The sequence below is a fragment of the Neopelma chrysocephalum genome, unplaced genomic scaffold (assembly GCF_003984885.1).
Source record: "Neopelma chrysocephalum unplaced genomic scaffold, ASM398488v2 Primary Assembly neopelma1_116, whole genome shotgun sequence".
NCBI classification, from domain to species: Eukaryota; Metazoa; Chordata; class Aves; order Passeriformes; family Pipridae; genus Neopelma; species Neopelma chrysocephalum.
In genome coordinates this window covers 3,717,932-3,745,905 of record NW_020897778.1, presented here as the reverse complement: position 1 = coordinate 3,745,905, position 27,974 = coordinate 3,717,932, and the positions used below count along the sequence as shown (strand labels likewise).

Sequence of the window (27,974 nt, the reverse complement as noted above, 5' to 3'; positions counted from 1 at the left end):
CCTTCCCTCCTTCCTTCTTTCCTTTCTCCTTTTCTTCCCTCCTTTCCTTTCCTCCTTCCCTTTTTCCTTCCTTCTTTCCCTTCCTCCTTTCCTTCCCTGCTTCTTTCCTTCCTTTTTCCTTTCCTTCCCTCCTTCCTTTTCTCCCTTCCTCCTTTCCTTCCCCCCTTTCCTTCCCCTCAGCTGCTCTTTGGGATCGCTGAGGAACCACCAAGCCCTCCCCACCATCCTCTTCCTCCCCTTCCTCTGCCTTTTGGGGACAGTGGGACCTGGCAGGAGCTCTGCAGGCAGATGCTATTCCCAGAGATATCCAACTGCCTGCCTCAGATGTTATTCCCAGAGATATCAGCATCCCACAGGATCAGCATCTGTGTGGGAGTTCTGCCAGGCAGGGCAGGGGCACACCTCGTGTTTTTAACACCCTTTGCCCCGATGGGATGGATTTGCTCAGAGCACGAGGGCTGGAGGGAGCTGCAGAAGGAGCCTCTTTCTCCTGCAGCACAGATCTTGCTGATGGAATCGTAGGATTATGGAATATCCTGAGCGGGAAGGGACCCACAGGGATCATCAGCCCAACTCCTGGCCCTGCTCAGGACACTCCAACAATCCCTGAGAGCGTTGTCCAAACACTCCTGGAGCTCTGGCAGCCTTGGGGCTGTGACCTGGGGAGCCTGTTCAGTGCCCTTTTCCTGAGATCCAACCTTTTCCTGAGATCCAACCTCTTCCTGAGATCCAACCCAACCCTCTCCTGACAAAGCCCCAGCCCTTCCCTCAGGTCCTGTGGCTGCTCACAGGGAGCAGGGATCGGAGCTGCCCCTCGTGAGGAAGTGGCAGAAGGGGTGAAGTCCCCTTCCCACGGGGCCAGGAGCCCTGGGAATTTGGGGTTTGAATTAGTTTTCCCTTAGTAGCTCTTGGAGGGGAAGCAGAAAAGGGGAAGCAAAGACTTTTGAGGTGCCTTTGAACTCTCACTTGGCCCTGGAAGAGCCCAATCCCATGACTGAGGGACAGAACATGTTCTGTCCTGCATCCAGGACCTCTCTGGGTGCATCTGGTCACTCCCAGTGACCAAGTGACGGCCAGAGTCACGTTGTTACTTTGAAACTGGATTTAGGACACCCCATGTCTTGGCTTAAGCACCCAGAAGTCAGGTTGGACCTTCTCCTTTTTATTGTAAAGGCTCAGGACCAGCAGGTCCTGTTTGTGTCTCCGTTGTCTGGTGCTCCTGGGGGGGACTGGCATTGCCAGAGCACTGTCACCACGTGGACCCAGCTCAGGTCACCTGCTTGGAGTCCTCCAGGACGGGCCAACAACGTCATTCCCACCCTGGACCCCGTAAAACAAAACTGGGTGGAAGGAAAGGGCCGAAACAAGGCTGTGAGTGACTTCACTGGGAAAAACGAGCAGCTGGGCACGTGGCCAAGCAGGGAATGTCCCTCCTTGCTGCCCTTCCAAGCCAGGAAAGGAGCAGCCAACCCAACCCAAGCCTTTCTGTGCAGCAGGAGGGACCAACCCACCCCTTGTCCCCAGGCTGAAGCTGCGTGTGAGGTCTCTCCGTAACCCTCCTGCAGCACAAAGGCTCTTCCCACATCCCAGGAGCAAGGCAAGGGCCGTGGAACATCCCCTGGCACGTGGAGTCACGGGAAGTGACCCCTCCAAGCCTTTGTTTGTCCCTGCAGAGCCAGTGCCCACTGGTTTGGTGTGGTCTCAGGTGATGCCCAGCTCCCAGCCCTGCCCATCAGCTCCATCCCGTGCCCTCGGTGCTGTCCCTGGTGGTCACTTCTCCTCAGTCCTGGTCCCGGCTCTTCCTCTTGGCTCTGTGGCCAAGGATTTGCAGGTTATGGTGCCGACCCCCTGCCCTGGGAAGCAGCCTGGCTGTGCCCACCAGGGGCCTGGGTGGGTGACCAGGGATGGCCAAGCCAGCAGCGAGGGCTGGGATGCCACCAGAGCTCTTGGAGCCCCCTCAGCCCCCGACCATCTGTGGAAGAGCCCCTGAAGGGTCACCTCAGGTGGGTGTGGCTGGTGGAGAGGGAGTCAGGGTGATGTCCAGTGGGTCCAAGTGGGAGCCCAGGAGCCCTAAATGCAGCCTTTCTGCTGGGAAGGACCAGGCAGGACCCCAGAGCACTGAAGGTGCCATGGGGCACAGGAGCAGGCAGTGGGTTCCATTCAGACCACGGCCCCACTCCGCAGGCATCCCATCCCCAGTGTGGGAAGAGAATTCCCCTTAACGCTGTCCTGGCTCAAACCACCTTCATTCCCAACATTTCTTAGTGCCCATCAGTGGTTTCCTCCTCCCTGAACCTCCCCTGCTGCCAGGCCAAGCCAGGAGCACTCCAGAGGTGTGCTGGGAGCTCCCACATCTGGCCACATCTGGCTGCCTCACCACGGGGGCTTTCCCAGCCAGCAGCGAGGCTCCAGAGGTTTTCCTACCCCGGCAACGCTGTGTGGAGCCACAGAACCCAGCTCAGCCTGGGTGAGCCTAATTGAGCCTGCAAGGCTGAGAACTGGGAGGGGGGAAATCCCACCGCGAGTCTCCAAGGCAGTGGAGCAGCTGAACGCGACATTCCAGCTGCACAAACAGGATTGTCACGCTGCAAAGAGGAGCTGCTGGGATTAGGGAGAGACTCTTTTCTTCCCAGAGAGACGCTCTGAGAACAGCTCTGCCCTCTTTGCCTGCTGGGGATGATCCCCTCGGCTACGGCCGAGGTTTTGTTCCATCCCGCTGGATCATCTTTCCACCCACAGCCCCTGGGTTTGGGCCTGGCTGTGATCCACGGCAGCCAAGAGTGGTTTGGGTTGGAAGGGACCTTGAAGACCATCTCATTCCAACCCCTGCATGGACAGGAGCACCTTCCACTGGACCAAATTCGGTGCAGAGTGTTTGCCATGTGCACCAATGGAGGGAACGGGTGACTCCCTTTGGGGCTTGAATCCCACGTGGATTTTATATCCTGGGGAGGGAAAGCTGCTGGAGCTGCTGCTCTGAGTGTTGCTCCAGCTGAGCTATTCAGGGATCTCCCCCATCCTATTTTGGCCCTAAAACCAGCGTGAGCAAGGACCAAGGTGTCCCAGGGAGGGGCTCTGAACCCTTTGCTGGAGAGCATCTCCCTGGTGTGCTCGGCTCCCCTGCTGGCACCATGTGAGCAGTGACCTCTGCCAGCACCTCCCACCATCAGGGTGGTGGTGAGACATGGGAACAGTGTCTCTGGAACAGGCACAGCTTGCCTGGAGAAGCTGCCCCATCCTGGAAGTGTCCAAGGCCAGGTTGGACAGGGCTTGGAGCAACCTGGGCTGGTGGAAAGTGTCCCTGCCCATGGTGGGGATGGCACTGGATGAGCTTTAAGGTCCCTTCCAACCCAAACTTTTCCAGGGTTCTGATACTGTGATTTGGCTCAGGACTGTGATTTCTGCCCCAGGGCTGTGGGGGTGGAAATACTCCTGATACTGGATCTCTTCTGATGCTGAACTTTCCTGGGAGGAGACACCCCGGTGTCTCCCCATCATCTCTCTGTGGGACTCAGCCACCCTGGGCTTGGCACTGAGAGCATTTTGATGGCAGCCTGGGGTAGACACAGGTCTGTAGGACATTACAGACAAGTGCAAAGTCTCCTGGCCATTCCTTGGCCTTGCAGTGATTCAGCCCGGGATGCTTTCCAAGTTCACTTCCATCAGTTCGATCCATCCCATTCACAATGGGAACATCTCCTGATGCCCTTTGCTGTTGTAGGAGGAGGAGGGTTTGTTTGTCAGGCTGTCTCCATGATGGAGAATATGTTCAAACCACTTCCCTGGGTGCCCAGAAAGGTGCCAGGAGATGGAGAAGGGGGGAAAATTGTGACCAAACGTGGTCCCCATCGCTGTGGGGCCACCCCTGGTGATGCTCCTGGCCTCCTTGGTGAGGGTGTCTGCTCGCCGAGGGCATCGCTGCCCTCCTGCTCTGCCCCCGGGGAGGGTGGCAACCCAAAATAACGAGGCAGGGAAGCTCCAGCTGCTCCTCTCCATGCGGGAGATGCCGGGGAGTGACGGGAACCATCCCCCCCGGCCGCTGGCGGGGTGGCAGCGGGGGCACGGAGGGCCGCGGTCCCCGTCACCTCCGAGGCGCGCGGGTGCCACTCAGGGACCGGCGGTGGCTGTCACAGCTGCCTGTCACCGCCGGGGAGGCGGCTGGCAGGGCTCTGCTCCCGCGTCGCCTGTCAGAGCCGCGCCGGAGGTGGCTGTCACCCTCTGCCCGCTCGGCTTCCCCCCTTCCCCGCTCTCCTCCCGGCACATCTGATCCCATCAAGCTCCGGCTGTTGACTCAGGGATAAGCTGTGCAGGAGCTGTGACCTTTGCCGCTGCGGCGAAGGCACCGCGGAGATTTTGGGGTGGTTTTGGGGTGGAGGGTGGCACCGCCTGGCACCGGGGGCTGCGCCGCCCTGATGGGCTGGGTGGGAAGGGGGGACCGGGGGGGGCAGTGTCGCGACATCGGGGAGCGGGATTTGGCTTTTGGGAGTCCCTCCGGGTGCTGGGGAGGCAGCAAAGGGATGGGGGCTCGCCCTGGGCTGCTTCTTCCCTGGGAAATTCCACTCGTGCCCGTTAAGTACCATCCCGGAGGAGCAGAGCGGGCGGGGGGGTTGGGGGGGGGTGTGTGTGCAAATTATGCGACGGGAAGAGCGAGGAGAGCTTGGAATTTGAAGCCGTGCAGGAAAGGTTGCGGTGATAAAGGTTTAAGTAATGACTGACACGCGGGCAGGGGAGGTCGGGAGACATCAATAGTCGGGAGCAGCTCGGCGTGGCTGCTGCGGGGAGGAGGAGGAGGAGGGAGAGAGGGAGGCAGAGAGGCAGCCGCTGTCACGCTCCAAAGCTTGCGAGGATCAACTGATCCCGCTGCCCCCGGGTCTGGCATTTCTCCAGTCCGGGGTCCTCACGACCAAGCCTGGCCCCCCCTCCTGCAGCAGCCAGACGTGCTCACGGAGGGTTTTGTCGCAATTACCTCTAATTGTGGCAATCCGGGGGGTTTCTGTGAGAATATTCCTCACCTTCCCTCTGGTTATCACCCCAATTTAACACCGGCAAGAAGAAGCAGCTTTTTCTCCGGGTGGGAATCTCACTGCACAGGTTAAAGGGCAAAGACTTGCCAATTAACCCCGCAGCTCCCCAAACTCTCGGGGCTGTTCCCTGCGGCCCTGGGGTGCCTTCCCCTGCCCTCCCGCCCCGCTCGGCTGCTTTTCCCTCCTGCAAACAGCGGGTCTATTGTTAAACGCCGCCATCCAACGTGTATCGCTGCCTCTAATGAGCGTAATTAGCCGCGAATCACGCAGGTCTCATTTGTGTTCGGAGATCAAAATCCCCGATACACTTTAATACCTTTTTGCAGTGAGCACATTTAGAAAGTAATTAAAAGGCTCAGCAGCCGCCTTTGCCTCCGTTCCCTCTCCCCCTCCCCGGGCTGGCAGGATTTAATTGAGGCCAGCTGAAAGTTTAGTGGAAAATAAATTGTGGCTGATAAAGCGGAGGATGTAATTTAATTCTGGGAGAGGAGCTGTTCCTGCCCGGGTGTTTAGTTCTTCGGGGACCGGGGTTGGAAGGGGGAATGATGACAACTCATTTGTGTAATGTGATTTACTGATGAGACGGGGACGTTTAGGGAGAGATGGGGCTCGGGAGTGGAGTGGTGACACTCTTTGGAGTGTCACCTCCAGGATTTGGGGACCAACTTCCCACCCCTGGGAGGCTACAGGCGCTGGGGCAGTGGGAGGTGGGTTGTCTCAATGGCTGGGGACAACCACGGGTCAAAAATATTGGTGTGGGATGAAAGAGCCAAGGCAGGGATGGGGAAATCAATCCCCCCTCATTGGCTTGGAAGGGGCTCAGAAAAATCAGGCAGAATGACTTTTGACATGGGTAGTGACAGGGCACAGGGAATGGCTTCACAGTGCCAGAGGGCAGGGATAGATGGGAGATTAGGAAGGAATTGTTGGCTGTGAGGGTGGGGAGGCCCTGGCACAGGTTGCCCAGAGAAGCTGTGGCTGCCCCTGGATCCCTGGAAGTGTCCAAGGCCAGGCTGGATAAACTTGGAGCAATCTGGGCTAGTGGGAGGTGTCCCTGCCCATGGCAGCGGGTGGCACTGGGTGAGGTTTAAGGTCCCATTCCATGATTCTGTGATCTGACATCTGCATTGCTGGCTTTGCCTGTGGAATGTCCGGGACAGATGCAGCAGAGTGAGAGAAGGAGCTGGAGCAGCTGCTGGAGGGAGGTGCTGGAGAAGGAGACAGCTTGGGATGGTGCTGGAGAAGGAGGCACTTTAGGATAATGCTGGAGAAGGAAGCACTTTAGGATGTTGGAAAAGGAACAATTTAGGATGGTGCTGGAAAAGGGAGGCAGTTTAGGATGATCCTGAAGAAGGAGGCACTTTAGGATGCTGGAAATGGGAGGCAGTTTAAGATGATCCTGAAGAAGGAGGCAGTTTAGGATGGTGCTGGAGAAGGACGCAGTTTGGGATGACACTGGAAAAGGGCAGCAGTTTAGGATGATGCTGGAGAAGGAAGCAATTTAGGATGTTGAAAAGGAACAGTTTAGGATGGTGCTGGAGAAGGAGGCACTTTAGGATCCTGAAGAAGTAGGCACTTTAGGATGATCCTGAAGAAGGAGGCAGTTTAGGATGTTGAAAAGGAACAGTTTAGGACGATGCTGGAGAAGGAGGCAGTTTAGGATGGTGCTGGAGAAGGAGGCGCTTTAGGATGTTGAAAAGGAACAGTTCAGGATGATGCTGGAGAAGGAGGCACTTTAGGATGGTGCTGGAGAAGGATGGAGTTCAGGATGCTCCCAGGACTTGGTCCCTGGCACAGGAAGCAGGATGTAAATGTAACCTTCAGCAGGCGAGTGCAATTAGAGCTTCCCTCCGCCTGCTATATTAAAATGGGATATTGGAGCAAACAGTGGCTCTCCCGACTCCCAGGGATAATATCCAGCGCGTGTTTGCCCGGGGATTTGCCGGCACACGGAGCAAACGTTGGGCTGTGCCGCTTGGCCCTCGGCTCGTGCTGGGCTTTGGGGCCTGGGCCTGGGAAACCTCTCCAATCCCTTATTGAAAATCCAGCCCTTGAATCCCAGCACAGATTCCCACCTCTCTGTGGCCTCTTCTCCGGGAGGAAGAGGAGGGACTCTGCCCTTCTGAGGCTGAAGGGGGATGTGGAGCCCGAGCGCGGCCACGCTGCTAATTAACGTCCTGCTCCAGTGCTAATGAACTTACCTCTTCTTCCTTACCCTTTCTCCCTCCTTTTCCCACGGAAGGAGAGCACCGAGGCTGCTTTTTGCTCTCTTCTTCTCTTGGAATACGAGTGGAATCTCCTCCTGACCGCCTGACACTTGGCTTTTTGCTCAGCCCCCGCCGCCAGATATGATGTCTTATTAAAAAGTGCAAAAGATGCTGTTCCAGCTTTATTTTCCCTTTCCCGTTTGGACATCATGACGTGGTTCCAAAAGCTTCACAGTCCTGCTCTGCCTGCACATGGGTGCATCACCTCCCTGGCCCAAACTGGGTGCTGGGGGCTGTTATGGGGGGACAGGAGACCCCCCCTCCTTTCCCTCACACCCAAACACAAAGCCCAGAGGTCTCTTCTTTCCCGAAGGGAAGCATCTCCAAGGGGAAATATCAGGAAAACCCCATTTTTTTTTTGTTGGTGTGCATCCTTTGCTGCTCTCCCCATACAGTTGAACCCTGGCTCTGGTTTGCCCTGATGGTTTGCCCTGTCTCTCCTGCAGATACGCTGTCAGTGCCTCGCTGGTCCCCGCAGATCCCCCGGCGGGATCTGGGAAACTCCATAAAACACAGGTACTCCCACCCTACCATGCTCCCGGGGGCAGGAATATCTCCCTTTCCATCTCTGAGCCAGGGCAGGGGGCTCAGGACTCTTCCCCATCTCTCTCGTGCTGTGCTGTGCTGTCCCAAAAGCCCAGTTCAATTCCCTTTCAGTTCAGATCTGGGTTAGATAAGGCCTGAGTCGCTACCAATAAAAGCTGGGTATTATCCATGACCTTGCCAACCCTCAGCAAATTCCCCATCTCCGGATTATTGCCCTTCCACATCTACCTGAAGAGGGAAAACCACTGGAAATGGTCTCAGTGCTGCTGTTTGATGGGGCACGGATGGGCTGGACACTCCGGTCCTCAGGGCAAGGAGGGGTTTTGGGGGGTGCCCGGGGTGGGCAAAGCTGGGGAGCCGCAGCCAGCCAGTGGCAAATGCCCATCCTGGCTGGCTCGGAGCACTTTGGAGCAGGTTGTGCCCTTCTGCATAACCAGAGTGGGGTCAGGTTTGGGGTTTGGCATCCCTGGAAACATTCCTCAGCACCCGCAGCGGTGTTTGAAGGCAGCAAGGGCAGGATAAACCAAGGCTCAGGAGATAAGTGTGGCTTCATCCCTCCCTTCCCACTCTCTGTGTTTCCCTCCGCAGGTTTTCCACCAAGTACTGGATGTCTCAGACCTGCACTGTCTGTGGGAAAGGAATGTTGTTCGGCTTAAAGTGCAAAAACTGCAAGTACGGCGGGGGCTGGAGCTGTTGGGGTCGCTCCTCAAGCCTGGGAGGGGAGAAATTTGGGATTTGCTGGTGGAGCCGAGCAGGAACTTGGGCGTGAGGAGGCCGAGCAGCTCATCCTCCCAGGAAGCTTTAATGAGACGAGAAATTGGGTGAACACCAGCCCAGAGCAGGGCTGAGGTCGGGGGGGTCCTTGGGGACGATGCCGCTCACCAGAGCCCGGCTCTGCTGGCACCAGAGCTCTGAGTCAGATCCTGGCAGTGCCCCCTGCTCGCTGCCATCCTTGGCCTGGCTTTAGCTCCTCACATCACGTGTTCCACGTGGAATTATCTGCAGGAGATGGGGATGGATGCACCGGCCTGGGCTGGCTCTGGGCATCGGGGGGGTTTTACCTCCAGCCTTGGGCTGCAGCTTCTGCTTTTTCCTTGGGGGTCTCTGTTTCCTGGCACTGAGGAACCAACCCACCCTAAATCCCAATTCAGCCACGAGGCAAAGGACAGAGGCTGTAAAATCAGAGAGAACTGGGCAAAGAGGCTGGGGCCACTTCACTGCTCTACATCCAGCAGAACCCAGCTCAGACAGTGTCACACAGCCACCAGCTCTTAGACAAGCTGCTGCTGGAGACAGGGTTGCCCTTTCTAGGGCTGGGAGCTGGGAACAGGCCTGTTGTCTGCAGGTATCTGAGCTGGCTGGAGCTGTGGGGTGACAAGGATCGCTCTTGCCGTTGATTAAACGCTGAAGAGTTGGGAAATTGGGATTTAAACCTGACCAGAAATGCCTGGTTACTCCACAGCTGGGGGTGGCTTTCTGGAAGTGATATTATCAAATCCATAGGTTTTAAAGGGGTGATTCCTGTTGCAGTCCATCTCAAGCAACTGGAGGCTTTGCTGCCTGCAAACCCTGCCTGGTCTCCGTGCGGGAAGAGGGATGTTGTGCCTGGTCCCTGCCAGGAACAGGGATGCTGTGCCTGCCCCAGCAATGCTGTGGCTCTGGCTGTGTCAGTCCTGCTCCCTGCAATCCTACAGAAAGGAACAAATCCATTCCCTGGCTGTATGAAGTCGGGGTGAGCGCAGGTATTTAGGTTTTCCGGTTCTGCCGTAGCCAACCCCGGCACCGCTTCCCCCACAAACCAGGGGGGAACCAGCAGGTAAAACAAACAACCAGACCCCAAACCCCCCAAGCCTCAAATACCAAATTAATTCCTGCCTTTCCCTCTAGGAACAGCTTTGCAATAAAAGCTAACACGCACAGCTCCTGAATTTTCATTACCCAGCTCATTGACTTGGAGCTGCCGTTCCTTTTTTTTTTTTTTCCTTCCATCCTTCCCCCTTGTTTTTATAAATCCTTTCCTCCTTTTCTTACCTTTTCCCCCATGGCTTTCCTCAGCCGTGGCAGAGCGGGAGCCTGGGATGCATTTCCATGCCTAATTAAGGAGGAATGGGGAGCTTTGGGGAGTCTGCTGATGCCTAAATGCATGACCCAGGGGTGAGCCCCTCCACGGGTTCCTGCCCCGGCTCCATGAACCAGGCAAAGCTCCACAGGATATTCAGTGGAGCCGTAAATGCTCTCGTTATTTTGGCTAAATGGCCCTCAGAAAGCCAAGTGGGGAGGGCACAATGACAGAGACACATCAGGGGCCAGGGCAGCTGCTTCCTCCCCTTCCACTGCCCCTGAATTTTGGTGGTTGGAAGGGTGGGGGTTTCATGGAGTCATGGAATGGTTTGGGCTGGAAGGGACTGTAATGACCATCTAGTTCTGAGCCACTGCCACGGGCAGGGGCACCTCCCACTGAACCTTCACCCCATGCAGGGCTCTGCTCCTTTTATTTCAGCCAACACTGGCAGGAGGGGCAATTTGGGGCACCCTCCAGCTGGTGGGTGCCTGGTCCTTGACAGCCAGCAGGAAAAGGGGGAGCTGGGCAGTGCCGCCCGACTTGGGAGCTCCTGTGCTGCTCCATCCCAACAGATGCATTTGCCCAGGGAGTGCAGCCCCCGTGTCCTGCCAGCCAGCCCACCCTGCTCCGTCCTGGGCTGCTCCCTGTCCCTGAGCTGCTGCCTGGGAATCGTGGGGTTCCCAGGCCCCCGGGGCTCCCGAGGGTTGGCTCAGGCAGTGACCCCCAGGGGCTGGGCACGGCCAAGGCCTCCCATCCAGTCACCTTTCCAGGGGCAGAGAGGGGCTGATACTGCTCCCTGTTCCACGTCACATCACGGATTCATAGAATCCCAGAAGGGTTTGGGTGGGAAGGGACCTTAAAGTTCATCTGATCCACCCCCTGTCACGGGCAGGGACACCTTCCACTAGCCCAGGTTGCTCCAACCTGGCCTTGGACACTTCCAGGGATCCAGGGGCAGCCACAGCTTCTCTGGGCAACTGTGCCAGGGCCTCACCACCCTCACAGGGAAGGATTTCTTCCCAATATCCCATCCAACCCTGCCCTCTGGCAGTGGGAAGCCATTCCCTGTGTCCTGTCCCTCCATCCTTGTCCTCTCCAGCTCTCCTGGAGCCCCTTTAGGCCCTGGAAGGGGCTCTCAGGTCTCCCTGGAGCTTTCTCTTCTCCATCACACCGTCACAAGCCGCTCCCTCAGTTTCCCCTCCCAGCTTTTCCCGGGGGGATGTCACTTTCGGAGGGGGAGATTTCTTTCTGCTAATCAGACAATCCTTGAATATGTGCCAGGGCCTCCCCACCCTCCCAGGGAGGAATTCCTTCCCGATATCCCATCTAACCCTGCCCTCTGGCAGCGGGAAGCCGCTCCCCCTTGTCCCGTCCCTCCGTGCTCTCCATCCCTCTCCATCCCGGGATGCTCCGTGTCTCCCTCGCCCCTCACTCTTTTCTCTCTGTCCCCTGCCAGGCTCAAGTGCCACAACAAATGCACCAAAGAGGCCCCTCCGTGTCACCTGCTGATCATCCACCGAGGAGGTAAGGGCCTTTCTCCCACCCCCTCGTGCCTCCACGGGACGTTGCCAGCAGGTAAAACTTCCAGCAGCCCCCCGGGGCGATTCGGGAGCCGGGCCCTGGGAGGCTCCCGAACCGCTTCGGGCGCTCTGGGAAAACTTTACCCACCGTTTTTTCCGCTTGTAGGGAGACGAGCCGTGCGGGGCGAGGCAGATTTGCATTGCAAACCACTTCCACCCACCCTCCCCCTGCCTCCTTTTCTTTTCAGATTCCCCACAGCACGGGGTAAGTCCAACAGGTTTTAGCCTTTTTTTTTTTGCTCAGGGCGGACGGTGGGACCCCGAAAGCGGTGCATGGGGGTCCCCCCACGACGGGGATGTGGCCACGTGGATGCTCGTGGTGCTTTCGGAGCTGCCTTATCCCGCTCTAAAATCCGTCCTAAAACCCGCAGAGGAGGGAGAACTTTGCAGCAGGAACGACGGGGCCGCCGCTTCCCCACCCCTTCTCTTCCAGATTTTGGCTGCCCCTTGACGGCCAGAGGACTGTGACCACCTGCCAGTTGTTGCTGCCTTGAATTTTGAGCTCTTAAAGCTGCGGCTTTGTGTTTAAATATCACCACAGATGTTGTTGGTTTGATGGCGGGGGAGTGGATCGTGTTGGTGGCACCTCACGAGTGGGGACGTTGTGCCTCGGAGGGGGCAATTTTACAGCTTCCACTTCACCCCCCTCCCCTCCCTCAGGCCCTTCCCTGCAGCAAATTTGGGTGGAAGGGGTTGAAGGCCCCCCCCCGTCATGCTCAGAGCTGCTGCAAACCCTGACCAGGAGGCAGGGGAGGCAAGATCCCACTCTTCCAGGGCTCCTGGGATGGGCAGAAATTGGAGTTTATGGCTGTGGGATGTGAGGATGCGAGAGCTGGAGCTGCCCACGGTGTCTTTGAGTGTGGGCACAGGGAGCAGCGTGGCTTTGGGGTGGCCTCAGCACCAGTGACATAGCTCTGCCCCCCCAAAACAAACCCCCCCAAACCCAGCTCTTAAACACATTGTCTTTCACACCAACCATTCCTGAGCCCCCCAACCTGCAGGCTGGCTTTCCCTCCTAAAAAAGGGGGGAAAAAGAGAGCCAGCTCTTTCCCCTCATCCCAAAAAAAGCTGTGGGGAGGAAGAGGATTGTGCCTCCTCCCAGTGCTGGCTGATCCTCAGCTCTGGGGATGGCTGTGGCAGCTGCTGATCCCCCCTCAAATTGCAGCCCCTCGGTGGGGGGAGAAGTGGGCAGTTCACAGCCCACCATGAGGGGCTTTAAGCCCCCCACATCCCGGGAGGGTTGGCTGTAGCCTGGGAGCAGGGGATCCCAAAGCCCAGCTGCCATCCTAGGGCAGGATCCGAGCCGGAGGTGCCAGGGGGAAGGAATCGCTTTGGAGAGCGATTCCAGAGTGGTTTGCAAGCACAGGGTGACCCCGAGGGCTCCTGCAGAGCTTTGATGTCTTTCCCTCTCTCTCCCCCTCCTCTCCATCCCCTTTGTCCCTCCGTCCCTTCCCAATCCAGCGAGGTTAGTCCGGACAGAGTCGGTGCCCTGTGACATCAACAACCCCCTGCGGAAGCCGCCCCGGTACTCGGACCTGCACGTCAGCCAGACCCTGCCCAAAACCAACAAACTCAACAAGGTGAGCTGCTCCCCCAGCCCTGAGCACCCCCTGTGCCCACCTCCCGTGCCCACCCCCCCTGCCCACCCCTTGCCAGAGGGGGCCAGACCTGCCGCACCTGAATATCGGCAGCTTTTCATGGAATTGTGGAATTGTTCCAGTTGGAAAAGGCCTCCAAGATCATCAAGTCCAACCCTTCCCCAGCTCTGCCCAGGCCACCACTGACCCATGGCCCCAAGTGCCACATCCACATGGTTTTAAACCACTCCAGGGATGGGGACTCCACCCCTGCCCTGGGCAGCTGTGCCAGGGCTGGACAGCCCTTTCCATGAAGGGATTTTCCCAGATATTCAACCTGACCCTCCCCTGGCACAGCTGGAGGCCGTTCCCTCTCCTCCTGTCCCTTGTTCCCTGGGAGCAGAGCCCGACCCCCCCCTGGCTCCCCCCTCCTGTCAGGGGGTTGCAGAGCCAGAAGGTCCCCCCTGAGCCTCCTTTTCTCCAGGCTGAGCCCCCCCAGCTCCCTCAGCCCCTCCTGCTGCTCCAGCCCCTTCCCAGCTCCGTTCCCTTCCCTGCACACGCTCCAGCCCCTCAGTGTCCTTCTTGTCACATGGACATGGATCCAGATGGGAATCTCCCAGCCCTCAGGGTCTGCCAGGATCAAACCTTGCAGATGTCCCCGAGTGTCCCCAGGCACATCCACCACTATGGATGTCAGCACCTGGGAAGGAGCCGCCTATAAACCTGCTTGGAGGCTCCAATTAATCCAGTAATCCCATGGATTGGTGCTAATTCAAGGAGCAGGGTGAGGGCGAGCTTGGTGGTGAGGGAGGACGAGCTGAACTGCAAACCCCTCGCCCCTTGGGGTTCCCATTGTGGGATGCATCCCAGAGGGTTCTTTCTTCTAAAAATAAAATGGAATCAGCACTTTTAAACCAGCTGGGTCCTCCTGTTCTGGTCCTGCTCCATTGTGGCCTCTCAGTCTCTGGGTCCGAGCTGAATTTGGGGTGTTTTGAGGCCTCTGCTACCACCAGACACTTGAGTAAATGAGGAATTTATTGTTACAAATAAAACAAGGCTGGAATTTGATGGTCCCTGACAAAGCTGGTCAAGGTTCTTCTCCCACAGGGTGGTTGGGCACTGAACAGGCTCCCCAGGGCAGTGGGCACAGCCCCAAGGCTGCCAGAGCTCCAGGAGGGTTTGGACAACGCTCTGAGGGACAGGGTGGGATTGTTGAGGTGTCTGTGCAGGGCCAGGGGTTGGACTGGATGCTCCTTGGGTGTCCCTTCCAGCTCAGGACATTCCACGGCTGTATGACCCGTGTAGCTGTCCCTTGTCCCCGGGGTCCTCTGCCCTGGAGCACCTTTGGGGTGTCACCAACTGCTCTCACTGGCCCCTCTCTCTTCTTCTCTCCCACCCTGTGTCCTGCAGGACCACATCCCGGTGCCCTACCAGCCGGATTCCAGCAGCAACCCCTCCTCCACCACGTCCTCCACGCCCTCGTCACCGGCGCCGCCGCTGCCGCCCAGCGCGACACCCCCGTCCCCCCTGCACCCCTCCCCGCAGTGCCCGCGCCAGCAGAAGCAGTTCAACCTGCCAGGTACCTCCACGTCCGTCTGGGGAGAGGGGCTCGTGCCCCCAGGGTGTCCTCAGGGTGAGGAGCTGCTCCCTCTGGGCCTATGTCGGGATAGGGAAAAGGTGGAAGCGGCAATGAGCAGCAAGGATGAGTTTAGGGGAATTCAGATGAGGAGACTCCATCAAAGCTCCGGCTGGAAGAAGGGTGAGAGCCCAAGGTTTGGTTCAGTTGGGTCTTGGAAGCCTCCCAAGGATGGAGCCAGCACAACCTGCTGCTCCTGAGGCTACAAAATCCTTCCCAGGCTTGGATTCTCCAGGGCTCGTTGCCTCAACTGCAAACGGAAATCAAGGTCTCACCCCCTCTCCAAGGGCTCCTTGGGTTGACTTCTCTGTGTCTTTGGGGTGATGGGCCCCCAAAAAGCTTGTTGGCAGCACATGTAGGGTGATAGTGGAGGGGAAGTGATGCTGGGGGTGTCTGACATCCTTGTCCCATCCTTGTCCCCCTGGGTACCTGGGACCCATCTGCTCCTGGAGAAGGGACAGCCAAGGATCAGGCTCTTCAGGGATGGTGGGAGGGGCAGGTGGGTCCTGGTGGCTGCAGGACACAGGAGTTACAACATTAAATGACCAAAAAAATAGCTTCTCCTGGGCTGAGGGAGTCTCAAAGCCTGTCCACCTTTGGGATGGCCTTGGGGCAGTGCTGCTGCTCCAGGGAAGGTCCCTTCCTGGAGAGGAACAGCTCAGCATCGCTCCTGGCGGTGTGGAGGGGCCCAGCTGTCCTCAGCCTCTCCAGCCGCCCCCAAAAAAGTCCTAGAGAGTGGAGAGGAGGGGGAGCCCTGGCCCTGACCCATCCCTGAGGTGCTGAAGCACCCACGGCTGCCCTGGGGCTGGTGGCCCCTCTGTGCTCCATGACCTCAGGCCTCTTTGCTGGAGCAGAAGTTTGGGGTCCCTCCTGCACCCCCAAACCAGCAGTTAATGAACTGGTCCAGTAGGAAGAGGGGTCAGGAGAATTCCTCCAGAGGAACCAGGTGGCACCTTCCTGCTCTGCTGGTCCTGCTGCACCCCGGTGATGCCGCCCTTCCCTCCTGACAAGCCCTGAGCTCGAGACGAGGAGGAGGGAGAAGAGGAGGAAGTTGACTGGCAGAATTCATCCCACAACAAAACAAACATTTCCAAAAGCCTGGAAAAACCCCAACAAGCAAGCAGCAGGTCCTGGTGTGCCCGGAGAGGCTGCAGCCACGCCCGAGGCTCCCTCACTGGAGTGCCCAGGACTCGGGAGGGGCACTGGAGGGGCCTGAGGAGGACAGCGGAGGAGCTGGGAGGAAGCTCTGAACACCCCAACCCGTGAGGCTGGGATTTTCCAGCCAAAGCTCTGGAGTGTCCACGTTCTGGGAGGACAATCCACAGTGCCACTGAACTCCTGAGTGGGTTTCCATCCTGGTACAACCCGGTGTGTGGTGGTCCAGCCGGAGCTGAAGCATCCTGAGGTCTCCACAGGGGGATAACGGGGATCAGAGCGATCAACATCCCCAATCCACCTGCTGGTCCAGCTCTGGACCCTCCCTGGGCAGGGAAGAGGGTCCAGAATTTGGTGACCCCATCTTGTGTCACTTGTGGAGCAGAGACCTCCCCGAGGGTCTTTTTGAGGCATTATTTCATGTTGTTTAAAGCAGAAACAACAGAATTAACCCCCAAAATGGGCCCCTTATGGGGACCTGGTGGGTTTTCCTGGCCAGCAGGGATGGAGTGGGGCAGGATCAGACCCCAGCAGCTCTGGATGTGCTTGTTCCCTGCTTTCATTCCCTGCTCCAAATGGGAGCCGGACCGACACAAAGCAGGACTCGCTGTGCTTTCTTGAAGTTCTCCGTGGTTCATCCCATCAAGATGGTCATCCCGGGGATTAGGATTTTAGCTCAGAAATGGCAACACGGGGACCTTTTCCTGCCGGAATTACCTCCGAGGCTTCTTTGATCTTGGCTCAGGTCCTGCTGCAGAGCTGAGGTCGAGCTCCAGGGTCTCAGAGCTGGAGAGGGGAAGGTGAGGGTTGGTCCTTGGGGTCTTGGAGCTTAAGGACAAAGTGGTTTTTGAGCCGGTGCCAACCTCTGATGGCCTCAGCAGCTCTGACTTGCTTTGTGCCCCTGCACACAGGAGCTGAACCAGCCCTTGGATTTTGCCCACTGGACATGGGGAGCCAGTGGAGGGTCCCACCACCCAGAGCCCTTCTGCAACACTGGTTTGGGCAGGAGCCCCCACGACTTCTTTCAGTGCACCAGGAGCTTGACAGAGAGCCCAGGAAGGACACAGCTCCAAAGATGGAAATAAAAGGGCTGAATTGGGCCAAAATGGGTGGCAAAATCCATCCCTTGGTGTCTCCATGATGCCAAATGACCCCCAAAGACTGGCTGAGGGCCAGCACTCAAACCCCACGGCCTTTCACTGGCAACCAGGTGTCCAGATCCCACCAGTGACTTCACAGATGACATCAACACCCTCCAGAGGGTGTAGAAGAGCAGCTGATGGGGCAAAAATCCAGTTATAATCCATCCAGAGGTCCTAATTTTTGGCCTGGGCACCCAGCAGGGGTGGCTTCCTCTGGAGAGGTGGAGGTTGGGAGAGGTTGGGTCACACAGGTGGGGGTCACACAACCTCCCCCCGGGATTGAGGCTTCATGGAGCAGGATTGGGCGTAGTTTGGAGCTTCTCCAGCTCTGGAGATGGATGTTTAACCCCCCTTCTCTCTTTTCCAGCTTCCCATTACTACAAGTACAAGCAGCAGTTCATTTTCCCAGGTGAGGGTCCCTGGATAACGTGGGGTGCTGGGATCTCCCCCGGAGGGGTGGGTGCATGGCTGGCCCTCCTAAATCCCTGGATTTGTGCCAGGGAGGTTGTGCTGGGCTGGGATTTACCCCCCAAAAGCAGTATATTGATGCAGGGCTGTGCAGCATGAAGGTCCTGTGGGGTTGGGTGGCCTTGAGTGACCCCCAGCCCTGGGTTGGGGTGTAACTAAAGCTGACCTGGGGGTGAAGGGAGGTTTTAAGCAGGGTTTAGTCACCCTGGGTGCCCCCCAGACCTCTCTCACTCCGCTCTCCTCTCTCCAGATGTGGTGCCTGAGACTCCAACCCGAGCCCCGCAGGTCGTCCTCCACCCCGTCACCTCCAACACCATGTGAGTGGCTTCTCCTTCCCGTTCCCAGGCGGTGCCTCCTCCTGCACCTCTGTCGCTGTTTGGATTTGGGTCCCCACCAAGTCCCCCAACCACACCGAGCGTTCCCCCCCTCTTATTAAAGGAAAGGAAAAAAGGGAAAAAAAAACCCCAAAGGACCCAAAATAAACCGAACTAAAGCAATATATATATATATATATTTACACGTATATACAATTACAGAACTATACACATATAAGAAGAGAGAACCCCAACACCCCAAATCTAAAACAGAAAAGCAGATATATGCTAATGGAGAGCTAGCAAACAAAAGAATCTTAATATTTTCCTTAAGAAAGCAGAACTGCTCCCGAGTTGGCAAAACAACTGGCCTCTCAGGCCTGACCAGGCCGCACCCCCACATGAGCAAGACCGGCCGCAGGGACCTGCTGTCTGCAAGTCCAATGGAAGAGAAGAGGGCAGACCCTCCTCTCTCCTTCTTATTTATACTCTTGCTTACGTAAAAAATAGGATGAAACATTGGGACATGGCCACTTCCCTTGTTTCGACCTGGTTACCAAGTGTAGTGGGTTGTAGGCCTCTCGCCAAACCCCAACAGACCACAGCGAAAAAAAACCCTCCAAAGGAAAAAAAATGGAATAGCAAATGCTATATCAAAAAATATATATATGTATTTTACATATATTACAGATATATACAATTAAAATACTATGTACATATAACCACAGAAACCCCAAACAGCTCCCAGAAATGGGGAAGGGGAAGGGAAAAAGGAAAAAAAGAGGCAAAAAGGGACGAAAAACCAAAACAGATATGCACAATCAACAACTCAGGAACTAGCAGAATAAAGAATTAGCAAAAGAATATCTTACTACTTTTCTTGGGGCAGCAGAATCGTGCTGAATGACCACCGACACCCTCTGCCTCCCAAGGTCTACAAGGCCTCACTAGGCCTCACTAGGCCTCACTCCCCCACACAATGAGAACTGACAGCAGGGAACCTGCGCCTTCAGAACCACTGGAAGGGTGGTTCTTTATACCCTGGCTTACGTAAAAATCGTAGGGAATACTGGGAACGTGGCCACTTCCTTGGTTACAAACTGGTCACCAAGGAAGGCCTAGACTACCACACCAAGGAAGGCCAATATCAAACCATCACAACCCCACATCCTCCGGGCACCCCAGGGTGCCCCCCTGGCTTCGCTGGGGCTCAGGGAGGCCTTTGGGGTAGGTGTTGCTGCTGCCCTGACCCAGCTCCCAGCTCTGGGTCATGTCTTGGTGAGGAGAAGAGTTGAGAGGAGAAGAGAGAAGATTCATTTATAACCCACAGAAACTAGAAAAAAAATGGCTTTCAACCCACGAAGCCAAAGCCCAAGCAATTAATTAAATGATAATAAAATTATGAGCAGATAACCAGATTCTTTGAGACAGTTTTAGTAAAGGCGGTTCTTGCAGCCCCACCCCCAATATTTTCGAGTCCCGTAAGTTTTGCACTTAAATCAGCTGTGAAAGGCAGAGTCTGATCCACGGTAGGATTGTCTCTTCCCAGCAGGTTGAGTCCTAATCCAGCATTCCCTGATGTCCTTCCACTGCGGGGTCACCTGCTGAGCCTTTTGCTAAATGCCATTTTGGGAGGATTTGACAAGGCAGGAGTTTAACAGACAAGATCTGACTCCAGAGGGATCTCCCCTCGGGAGAGGGGATGGGAGGGACAGGGATGGAGCCACTGCCCCCCAGGAAATTATTGGAAAAGTGGTGAAGTCGAAGCCCTGAAGTTTTTTTTTTGCCTAAAGCAGGGTGGCAGGTGAAGGGCTGGCAGGATTTTGGGGTGGAAATAACTTTTAATATGTGAAATCTCTGATTCCTCTCTCCCTTCTCCCACTGAAAACAATCCATGGGAGTCACTGAGGTTCCCCCGGGCTTGGCTGGGTTAAACAGCAGCCTCTGCTCCGGATACTTGGGATACTGAGGAGGCAGGAATTCGTGCCCTGGATGGGGATCAGGCTGCTCCTAAAAACCACCTGTCCATCCTGATGCTCTGCAGCTGCCCTGGGCTTTTCCTGCTGCTCCAAAAATCAGGATTGGCTCCTTTTGTATAGGCAGCTGGATTCCCCTGGGATTTATGGCTCTTTAGAGGCCATGCAATGGGATAGGACTCACAAGACCACTGTGTCTGAGTGGCCTGCGGAGTGTTGTGCTGTGCTGTCTCTGGGAAAGGATGTTGTAATTCATTATAATTTATTTGTTATGGATAATAATAATAATAATAATTAATATATTTATATGATGCTTGAAAGCACCTGAGCTACTGCAACAGATTCCCTAACTCAGAACATCCCTAATTCCCTGTTAACTGCTGGATGCAGCAAGACCCTGGTGGTGGGAGGTGCTGAGTAAACAGAGAAGGCAAAGAGCAGCTCCTGGCCCAGGGAGCTGGAAAACTCATCAAATTTGGGTGCTTTTACTGCAGGGAGGGTCTTTGAAACTTCCACTTCTCTAAAATAATTGAAAAACTCGTTTTCTTCTCTCCTGGCTGCAAATCAGTGTCACTTTTGAAATTCTGACCTTGGAAACCCCTAAAAATGCCACGCGCCCCAGCCCCAGTGTGGTCAGAATGCGTGAGGGTGTCAGTCTGTCCCTGGGGTTGGCCAGGGGTGACACCTCCCAGGGCACAGGGCAACGGAGCCTCCTCCCCTCGGGAGGTGGGATGGAGACCCATGTGTGCTCCCACATCACCAAACCCATCCTGGATTGTCACATGTCCAACCTGAATGGATCATTTTAATCATCCCTGCTGCCTCCTCCTCTCCCACGGGAGCACCCAGGGATGGGGGGCGGGAAGGGGCTGCTGTCCCAAATCAACAGTGAACCTGACTCTTCTCCCCTCTGCTCCCTGCTGCAGGGATCAGGCCTCGATGCCCACACACATTCCCAACCTCCCTGTGGTTTTTACCTGTTTTTTTACCTCAGTAATTCTTTCAACAGCCTGGAAGGAAACCCATTGCTTCAAATTGAAGTGGAGCCCACCTCGGAGGTGAGACGCTCGCTCCTGTGCTTAATGGAGCTTTATATGATCTCCATCTTGGGGCACATTTTGCAGGAAGGGGAGAAGTCGAGCAGCTGTGCAGGGAAATTGCTGATAATTGAATTAAAGGCCAAGCATCCGTGTCCCCACCCCATGCAGAGGGACCCTCGCGGGCTCTGTGGGCGCCTTCAAGTTTATCATTCACTGGGGGCTTTTTAAGATGCATTAAAAACGTGGTGGAGGGGAAGGAGGGAGGGTGAGGGTGAGGATGGAGCTTTTAAAGGCTGTTGGAAATCCTGCAAAAACTATAAACATGAAGGGAAAAGGCAGAGCCATTCTGGGGTGGGAGCAGTGGCCCAGCTTGGCCAGGGTGGGAGGAAACTCAGCTTTCAGAGGAATTAATTCAATGCTCTGATGTGTCACAACCTCATATTTAAACCCTGGGGTAAATAAATGCCTTCCTGCAAACCACAGGGACGTGGTGGAGTCACCACCCCCGGGAGGGTTTAACAGACCTTGGGGACACAGCTCAGTGGTGGCCTTGGCACTGCTGGGTTAGTGGTTGGACTTGATGGTCTCAGAGGGCTTTTCCAACCGAAAGGATTGTGTGATTCCCTGAAAATCTGGGATTCTACCAACTTTACATAGAACACAGTTGGCTTTGGAAGCAAAGGGACCCTCTGGCTCCTCTGGGGCTGAGCGAGCAGTAGGTGGGTCAGTGGGGTTTGATCCAGGTTATGTTCCTCATCTACAGTTTCCCCACGCTCACCACCCTTTCCCACCCCCCCTTCCAGAACGAGGAAGGCCCCGAGGAGATGCAGGAATCCGAGGACGACTTCGAGGAGATGAACCTGTCGCTCCTCTCCGCCCGCAACTTCCCGCGCAAGGCCAGCCAGACCAGCATCTTCCTGCAGGAGTGGGACATCCCCTTCGAGCAGCTGGAGATCGGGGAGCTCATCGGGAAGGGCCGCTTCGGGCAGGTCTTCCACGGGCGCTGGCACGGCGAGGTGGCCATCCGCCTCATCGACATCGAGAGGGACAACGAGGACCAGCTGAAGGCCTTCAAGAGGGAGGTGATGGCCTACCGGCAGACACGGCACGAGAACGTGGTGCTCTTCATGGGAGCCTGCATGAGCCCCCCACACCTCGCCATCATCACCAGGTATGAGCCCTGGTACTCAGCTGGAAGTGTTTTTGATTTCCAGAGCGGTCAAACTTTGGTGTTGCTCAGACTTTGGTGTTGCTCAAACTTTGGTGTTGGTCAAACTTCCTGTGGTTCAAGCGTTGGTGTTGTGTGGAGGGACCTGCCCTGACAGAGGGGTGTTCTCCCCGTGCTGTGGAGCAGAGAGCAAACCCACCAAAGTGTGTCCGGGCACGTTCTTGTCCGGGCTCACTCTTGTGTGAGTGCAGCTTGAGACAGGAATGGTTTGTTTTATCCAGGGACGGGAATAATCATAGAATCCTGCAATGGTTTGGGTTGGGAGGGATCTTAAAGCTCAGCTCGTCCCATCCCCTGCCATGGGGCACCTTCCACTAGCCCAGGTTGCTCCAAGTTTATCCAATTTGACCTTGGAGACTTCCAGGGATCCAGGGGCAGCCACAGCTTCTTTGGGCAACCTGTGCCACCCTCATAGGGAACAATTCCTTCCCAATATCCCATCTCTCCCTATCCTCTGGCAATGGGAAGCCATTCCCTGTGTCCTGCCCCTCCAGGCCCTTGTCTCAAGTCCCTCTCTCCAGCTCTCCTGGAGCCCCTTTAAGCACTGGAAGACTGGAAGGCTTCTTGGATCTTGCTGGGGAGCAGCTGGGATTTGAGGGTCTCCCAAACCATGGAACACCTCCAGAGCTTCCTTAGTCTCCAAGAATTCCCACGTACCTGCCATCACCCACATGCCTGGTGGGAAATGCAATGTGGAGCCTCCCACTGTGCTCCTTCAATGGACGGGCAACCACAAAATCCCAGCTGGCCTTGAGGCAAAGAGGCTGCAGCAGCTCCTGGAGCAGCTGCTGTCGTGTGAAGTACATTTATCCCTGAGAATTCCCTTATTTCCTTCACCCCCACACCACGTTTTCCACCCCAGTGCTGCTTCACATCCCACCACGGGTGACTCTCTCTCGGAGAAGTTTCCCCAAGGTGAGGTTGAATTTTCCTCCCGACAGCATTTCCAGGAGCAGTGAGATGGCAACGCTTCCAACAGCCATCAGTGATGAAATATTGCATCATCCTTTCCTAACATTCCCTTGGAAGTGGCACCTCCCAGCCCACCCAGCTCTTCAGGGGTCAGGGCGAGGAGGGTGCTTTGCTCTGCTCCTTGGGCAACAGCAAAGGGTTTCAACCCAAATTTCAATTTTCAACCCCTCCTGCCACTCCCTGCCCTGATGGGTTCATGGGCTGTGTTTGCCCTGGAATTACATCCTCAGGAGACAGGGTGACTCCAAAGCTGGGCTGGCTCTCTCCCCCCCCAGCTGGAGACTGGGAAAATTATGCCTTTTATTCCGGACCAAAAATTAGCCATCTGGGAAAATTCAGCAGCGTTTCAGATCTCCATCTATTAACCAGCTTCGGGCCAAAAAGCTTTTGGAAAAGTGTGCAAACACATGTATTGATGGATGAGTCAGAGCCCCCATCCATGTGTTACACCCTGTTCCCAGAGGAAAACGCAGCGTCTCCAGCCTGCTCCCCGATCCCTTTGCAGCCCCTGTTTGCTCAGCTTTTCAGTGCTATTCAATATCAAACCCAATATATTCAATACCAAACCCAATATATTCCTTCAGTCATTTTTTTCTCTTTTTTTAGCCGCGCGGTGTTTTCTATTCTAATGCCTCTTTATAAAAAAACCATAAAGGTGCCACTTGTGACAGTTTGACAAAATAAATCCGTGCTCTGCAGCAGCCTGATGCCTTAATATGAGGGCTGGGAAGCGCTGCTTGCCTTGTTTCTCTTCCCAGCTGCACTTGGTCCCTTTTTTTTTTAAGGTCAAAGTACAACCTTATTGAATTGCCCCAAATATAACCCGAGCTCGGAGCGTCTCTGGGCATCACTTGCTCTTTGCCTACGGCCAACAACCCATTTTTATCCACATTCTTCAAAAGCTGAAGCAACATCAGCTTTAAGGTGAAGAGAGGAGATTTAGATGGGATTTTGGGAAGAAATCCTTCCCTGTGAGGGTGGGGAGGCCCTGGCACAGGTTGCCCAGAGAAGCTGTGGCTGCCCCTGGATCCCTGGAAGTGTCCAAGGCCAGGTTGGACGGGGCTTGGAGCAACCTGGGCTAGTGGAAGGTGTCCCTGCCCATGGCAGGGGGTGGCACTGGATGATCTTTAAGGTCCCTTCCCACCCAAACCCTTCTGGGATTCTGGGATTGTGATAATTCTGCAATTGCAACTGGAACTGTTTGGTTTTGCCCTGCTGGGATTTCTGGGGCACAATCAGCTCATGGCCAGTGCTGGTTGGCACTGAGGATGTAGGAAAGCCCATGGAGATGCTGGAAGGGGACTCAGCTCAGTCTCAGAGAACTTCTGGGAAGCCCAGGACTGCATCAGTGTGTATTCCTTAGCCAGGGATGATTTCCAGACACAATTTTCCTGCTTTGAAGGGGGGCTGGTGCTTCCCCAGGAGGTACCTTGGAGTTCTTGGTCTCATCCTTCCCATTTTCCAGGGTGACAGCACAGGGATCATAGGATTACGGAATAGTTTGGGTGGGAAGGGAGCTTAAAGCATATTCCAATCCCACCCCCACAGCCACAGCTTCTCTGGGCAACCTGTGCCAGGGCCTGACCACCCTCATTGTGGAAAGCTTCTCAGGTCCAACCCAATCCTTATAACTAAGGATGCTCCTTGCCCTCGTGCCCACAGTCCTTGGTTGAACATTTTTGGGGTCTTCCTGGGACATCTCTGATCATCTTCTGTGGGGAAAACCCTTCTCACTGTGTGGAATTCTCTATTCCATGAACGTTTCAGGTGTTTCCTAAGGGATAGGACAGCCCTGGGGACTCTTCTGCCATGGCACAGGTGGGAGCTGTGCTTGGGTGTCGTAGGGAATGAGTCTGGAGAGAGGATAATATAGCAGGAGATGGATTGGGAATGGTCAAGGATATTGGGAATGGTCAAGGATATTGGGAATGGTCAAGGATACTGGGAATGATTCAGGATGTTGGGAATGGTCCAGGATGTGGCACTGGGAGAGGAGGGAGACTGATGACCCCGAGCAGTGCAGAGCGTCGCTCTTCAAACAGGAATTTTCCAAAGGGACTCAAGTTCTCCCCGTGGGTTTATTGGAATAGCTTTAAACAAGGCTTTGCTTGGAGTGGGGGAAAACCATTCCCAGCTGCCCAACACAAAGCCAGGATGTCTGGAATTCCTCACCCACTCCTCCCTGTGCTCCTCCCCGGGGCAGGACTGGGGCTGTGCAGCCCCTTTTTTCTCCTGGGTGCCCAGAGGTGGTCGCTGGAGGCCGTTTTTTTCCACCAAATCCAATTTCTTGTAGCTGTTAAAGAAATCTCTGCTTTCCTGCCGGCACCCTGGGAGCAGCTGCCTGTCCCTGGAAGGGGCTTCACCACGTCGAGCCACCCGGCGCTGCCGGAAGGGGGTTATTTATAGACGGGTTTATTTTTACTTTTTCCCATCCCTACGTTTTCCTTCCTGATTGCTGGTGATATTCAAGGATTGTCTGATTAGCAGAAAGAAATCTCCCCCTCCAGAACTGACATCCCACGGGGAAAAGCTGGCAGGGGAAACTGAGGTAGTGGATTGCTGAGGGTGTGATGGAGAAGAGAAGGCTCCAGGGAGAGCTGAGAGCCCCTTGCAGGGCCTAAAGGGGCTCCAGGAGAGCTGGAGAGGGACTGGGGACAAGGGATGGAGGGACAGGACAAAGGGGAACAGCTTCCCACTGCAAGAGGGAATATTGGGATGGGATGTTTGGAAGGAATTGTTCCCTATGAGGGTGGTGAGGCCCTGGCACAGGTTGCCCAGAGAAGCTGTGGCTGCCCCATCCCTGGAACTGTCCAAGGCCAGGTTGGACAGGACTTGGAGCAACCTGGGAGAATGGAAGGGATTTGGAACTAGATGATCTGTAAGGTCCCTTCCAACCCAAACCATTCCATGATCCCAGAGTATTTCTGAGGTGCCTTTCAGATCCCACCCCTCTCTCCCCACTCCTGGGTGTATTTTGGGAGCAGAAGGCACAGATTCCTGCCTCCCCTAACCCTGCCCATGTCTCAGCACCCACTCTGGGAGCTGGATCATCCTGCTCTCCTCAAGTGGTTTTTCCCTTCTCTCTTCCCACTGCCAGAGGGCAGGAATAGATGGGATATTGGGAAGGAATTGTTGGCTGTGAGAGTGGGAAGGCCCTGGCCCAGGTTGCCCAGAGAAGCTGTGGCTGCCCCTGGATCCCTGGAAGTGTCCAAGGCCAGGTTGGACAGGGCTTGGAGCAACCTGAAGGTGTCCCTGCCCAGGGCAGGGGTGGCACTGGATGAGATGAGGTCCCTTCCAACCTTCCAGGTCCCTTCCAACCCAAACCAGTCTGTGGTTCCTGAGTTGTGTCTGAACACGACCGGCAAAGGCAGAAATCCAGCATTTTTCAGCACTGGGAGGTGGTGACTCCCAGGAACACTTCCATCAGAGCCACTAATAGATCTTCTCTGGGGTAATGAGCGGTGGGGACAGTTAACATTCATCTTAATTAGTCCTGAGCAAGAGGAGTGGGAGCCTCGGTGCTTTGAGTGCTGCCGAACGGGTGGAGCGGAACAGCATCAAAGTCCTCGGCTCGGTGGAAGTGAAAGGACTGAAAAAACAACCCTGTTTGCTGCTCCCAGGGAAATAACAACCTGGGTTTGTTGGTGTTCAATGAGACAAAGCCAGGCCTGGCTCAGCTCGTGTCAGCTCTTTCAGGCTCCTGGTCCCGGTCTGGGATTAGAGGTAAAGCCTCAGCCACCCAGGGGTCCTTCAAAGGACAAAATTTCTAATCCCCACAAAGGTGGTGGATTGCAGCAATTACCATGTTTTAGGATTCTGGGTGTTCCTTCTATGAAAAAAAAAAAAAGGAGGATTTTAATGCTTATTGATCCAAGGCTCCAAGTTCTCATCGAGTCTGTAATGGGAGAGGGGGGATCAACACGCTGGATGCGGAGTCACCGGTGGCTCCTGTGGGTTGGGAATGTTGTTTGGAAGGTGGGAGTGAGGTTTTCTGCTCTGAAGGGCAGGAGAGGAGATTGGGGCTGGAGTTTGCCTGCACTTGGGGCTCCCTCTGCCTTGTGGGGTGAAGGACACCAGTGCAGCTTTGCTCAGATTACTCAGTTTTCGGTTAAAAGCCCAAACGTGGCACTTGGAGTCGGCACAAAGAGCCTGGGATTTGCTCCCTCGGATGTTTCCAGCTGAGTTTTGGCCCCTCTCTTGTCGTGGTGTGATGCCAGAGTGACTTCAGCTTTACAGGAGCCCCCTCGATGGCCACTGGCAATGCCACCAGGGCCGTGATTTATGTCCCTGCTGTGACGTGCCAGGAAGACCAAGGGGAACAGTGAAGAACATTAGGAATTAAGCTTGACCTTGGCAGAACTGTATAAAGAGAATTAATTTGTTGAAGGTGCCCCTCAGCAGAGGAACTTGGAGTATTTCTGCCGAAGAGGGAGCATCTCCCAAGCCCTTCCCTGGAGCTGGTTGGCAGTGGGGGAACATAAACCCAGTCCCTCTCCTAATGTGAGACACTAAAGATGAAACAACAGTTTGTTGTTTTGTTTTTTTTTTCCCTCTGTGGCAAACTGGCTTTAATAACAGGGAAACAAATTATCTGGTGCTAATTAACAGGGAAGGTGTGAGAGTGAGGGATGGGAAGAATATCCGAGATGCTACAGCTGCATTTTCCTGGATAACTTTCTTGTACCACATGGGCTAAATATTGGGGGTCGTTTTGATTTTATCATTTATTTCCATGCTGGATTTTGGCGATATCTGATGCTTGGCTCTGCTGCCTGGAGGAACAAGCCCAGCTCCTCAGAAGGGATGCTCTCCCATCCCTGGACCCTGCTCCCTGTGGGCATGGAAGAGCTCTGGATAAAGCTCAGCTTTAAACCCTCGGCTCTCCCAAACCTCGCCCAGTGCCAACCCTCCTGACATTTACAGTGTCCTGGGAAGGATTCCAAATCCTGGGAAGGATTTGGGGCTTGTAAATCTTGATGCTGAGGGA

The 27,974-nt window shown here is 55.4% G+C and overlaps 1 protein-coding gene across 1 annotated transcript in view; it reads left to right on the top strand.

Moving 5' to 3' along the window:
* KSR2 (kinase suppressor of ras 2) overlaps positions 1 to 27,974 on the top strand; it is a gene marked incomplete at its 5' end in the record, with an annotated part of 68,932 nt that overhangs the window by 17,838 nt on the left and 23,120 nt on the right. Inside the window, 10 exons of the mRNA XM_027696724.1 lie at positions 7,738 to 7,807; positions 8,426 to 8,509; positions 11,356 to 11,423; positions 11,586 to 11,684; positions 12,941 to 13,059; positions 14,467 to 14,635; positions 17,357 to 17,398; positions 17,708 to 17,774; positions 20,757 to 20,805; positions 21,591 to 21,958. Of these exons, the coding sequence (XP_027552525.1) occupies positions 7,738 to 7,807; positions 8,426 to 8,509; positions 11,356 to 11,423; positions 11,586 to 11,684; positions 12,941 to 13,059; positions 14,467 to 14,635; positions 17,357 to 17,398; positions 17,708 to 17,774; positions 20,757 to 20,805; positions 21,591 to 21,958 (1,135 nt within the window). The remainder of the gene's footprint in view (positions 1 to 7,737; positions 7,808 to 8,425; positions 8,510 to 11,355; positions 11,424 to 11,585; positions 11,685 to 12,940; positions 13,060 to 14,466; positions 14,636 to 17,356; positions 17,399 to 17,707; positions 17,775 to 20,756; positions 20,806 to 21,590; positions 21,959 to 27,974) is intronic.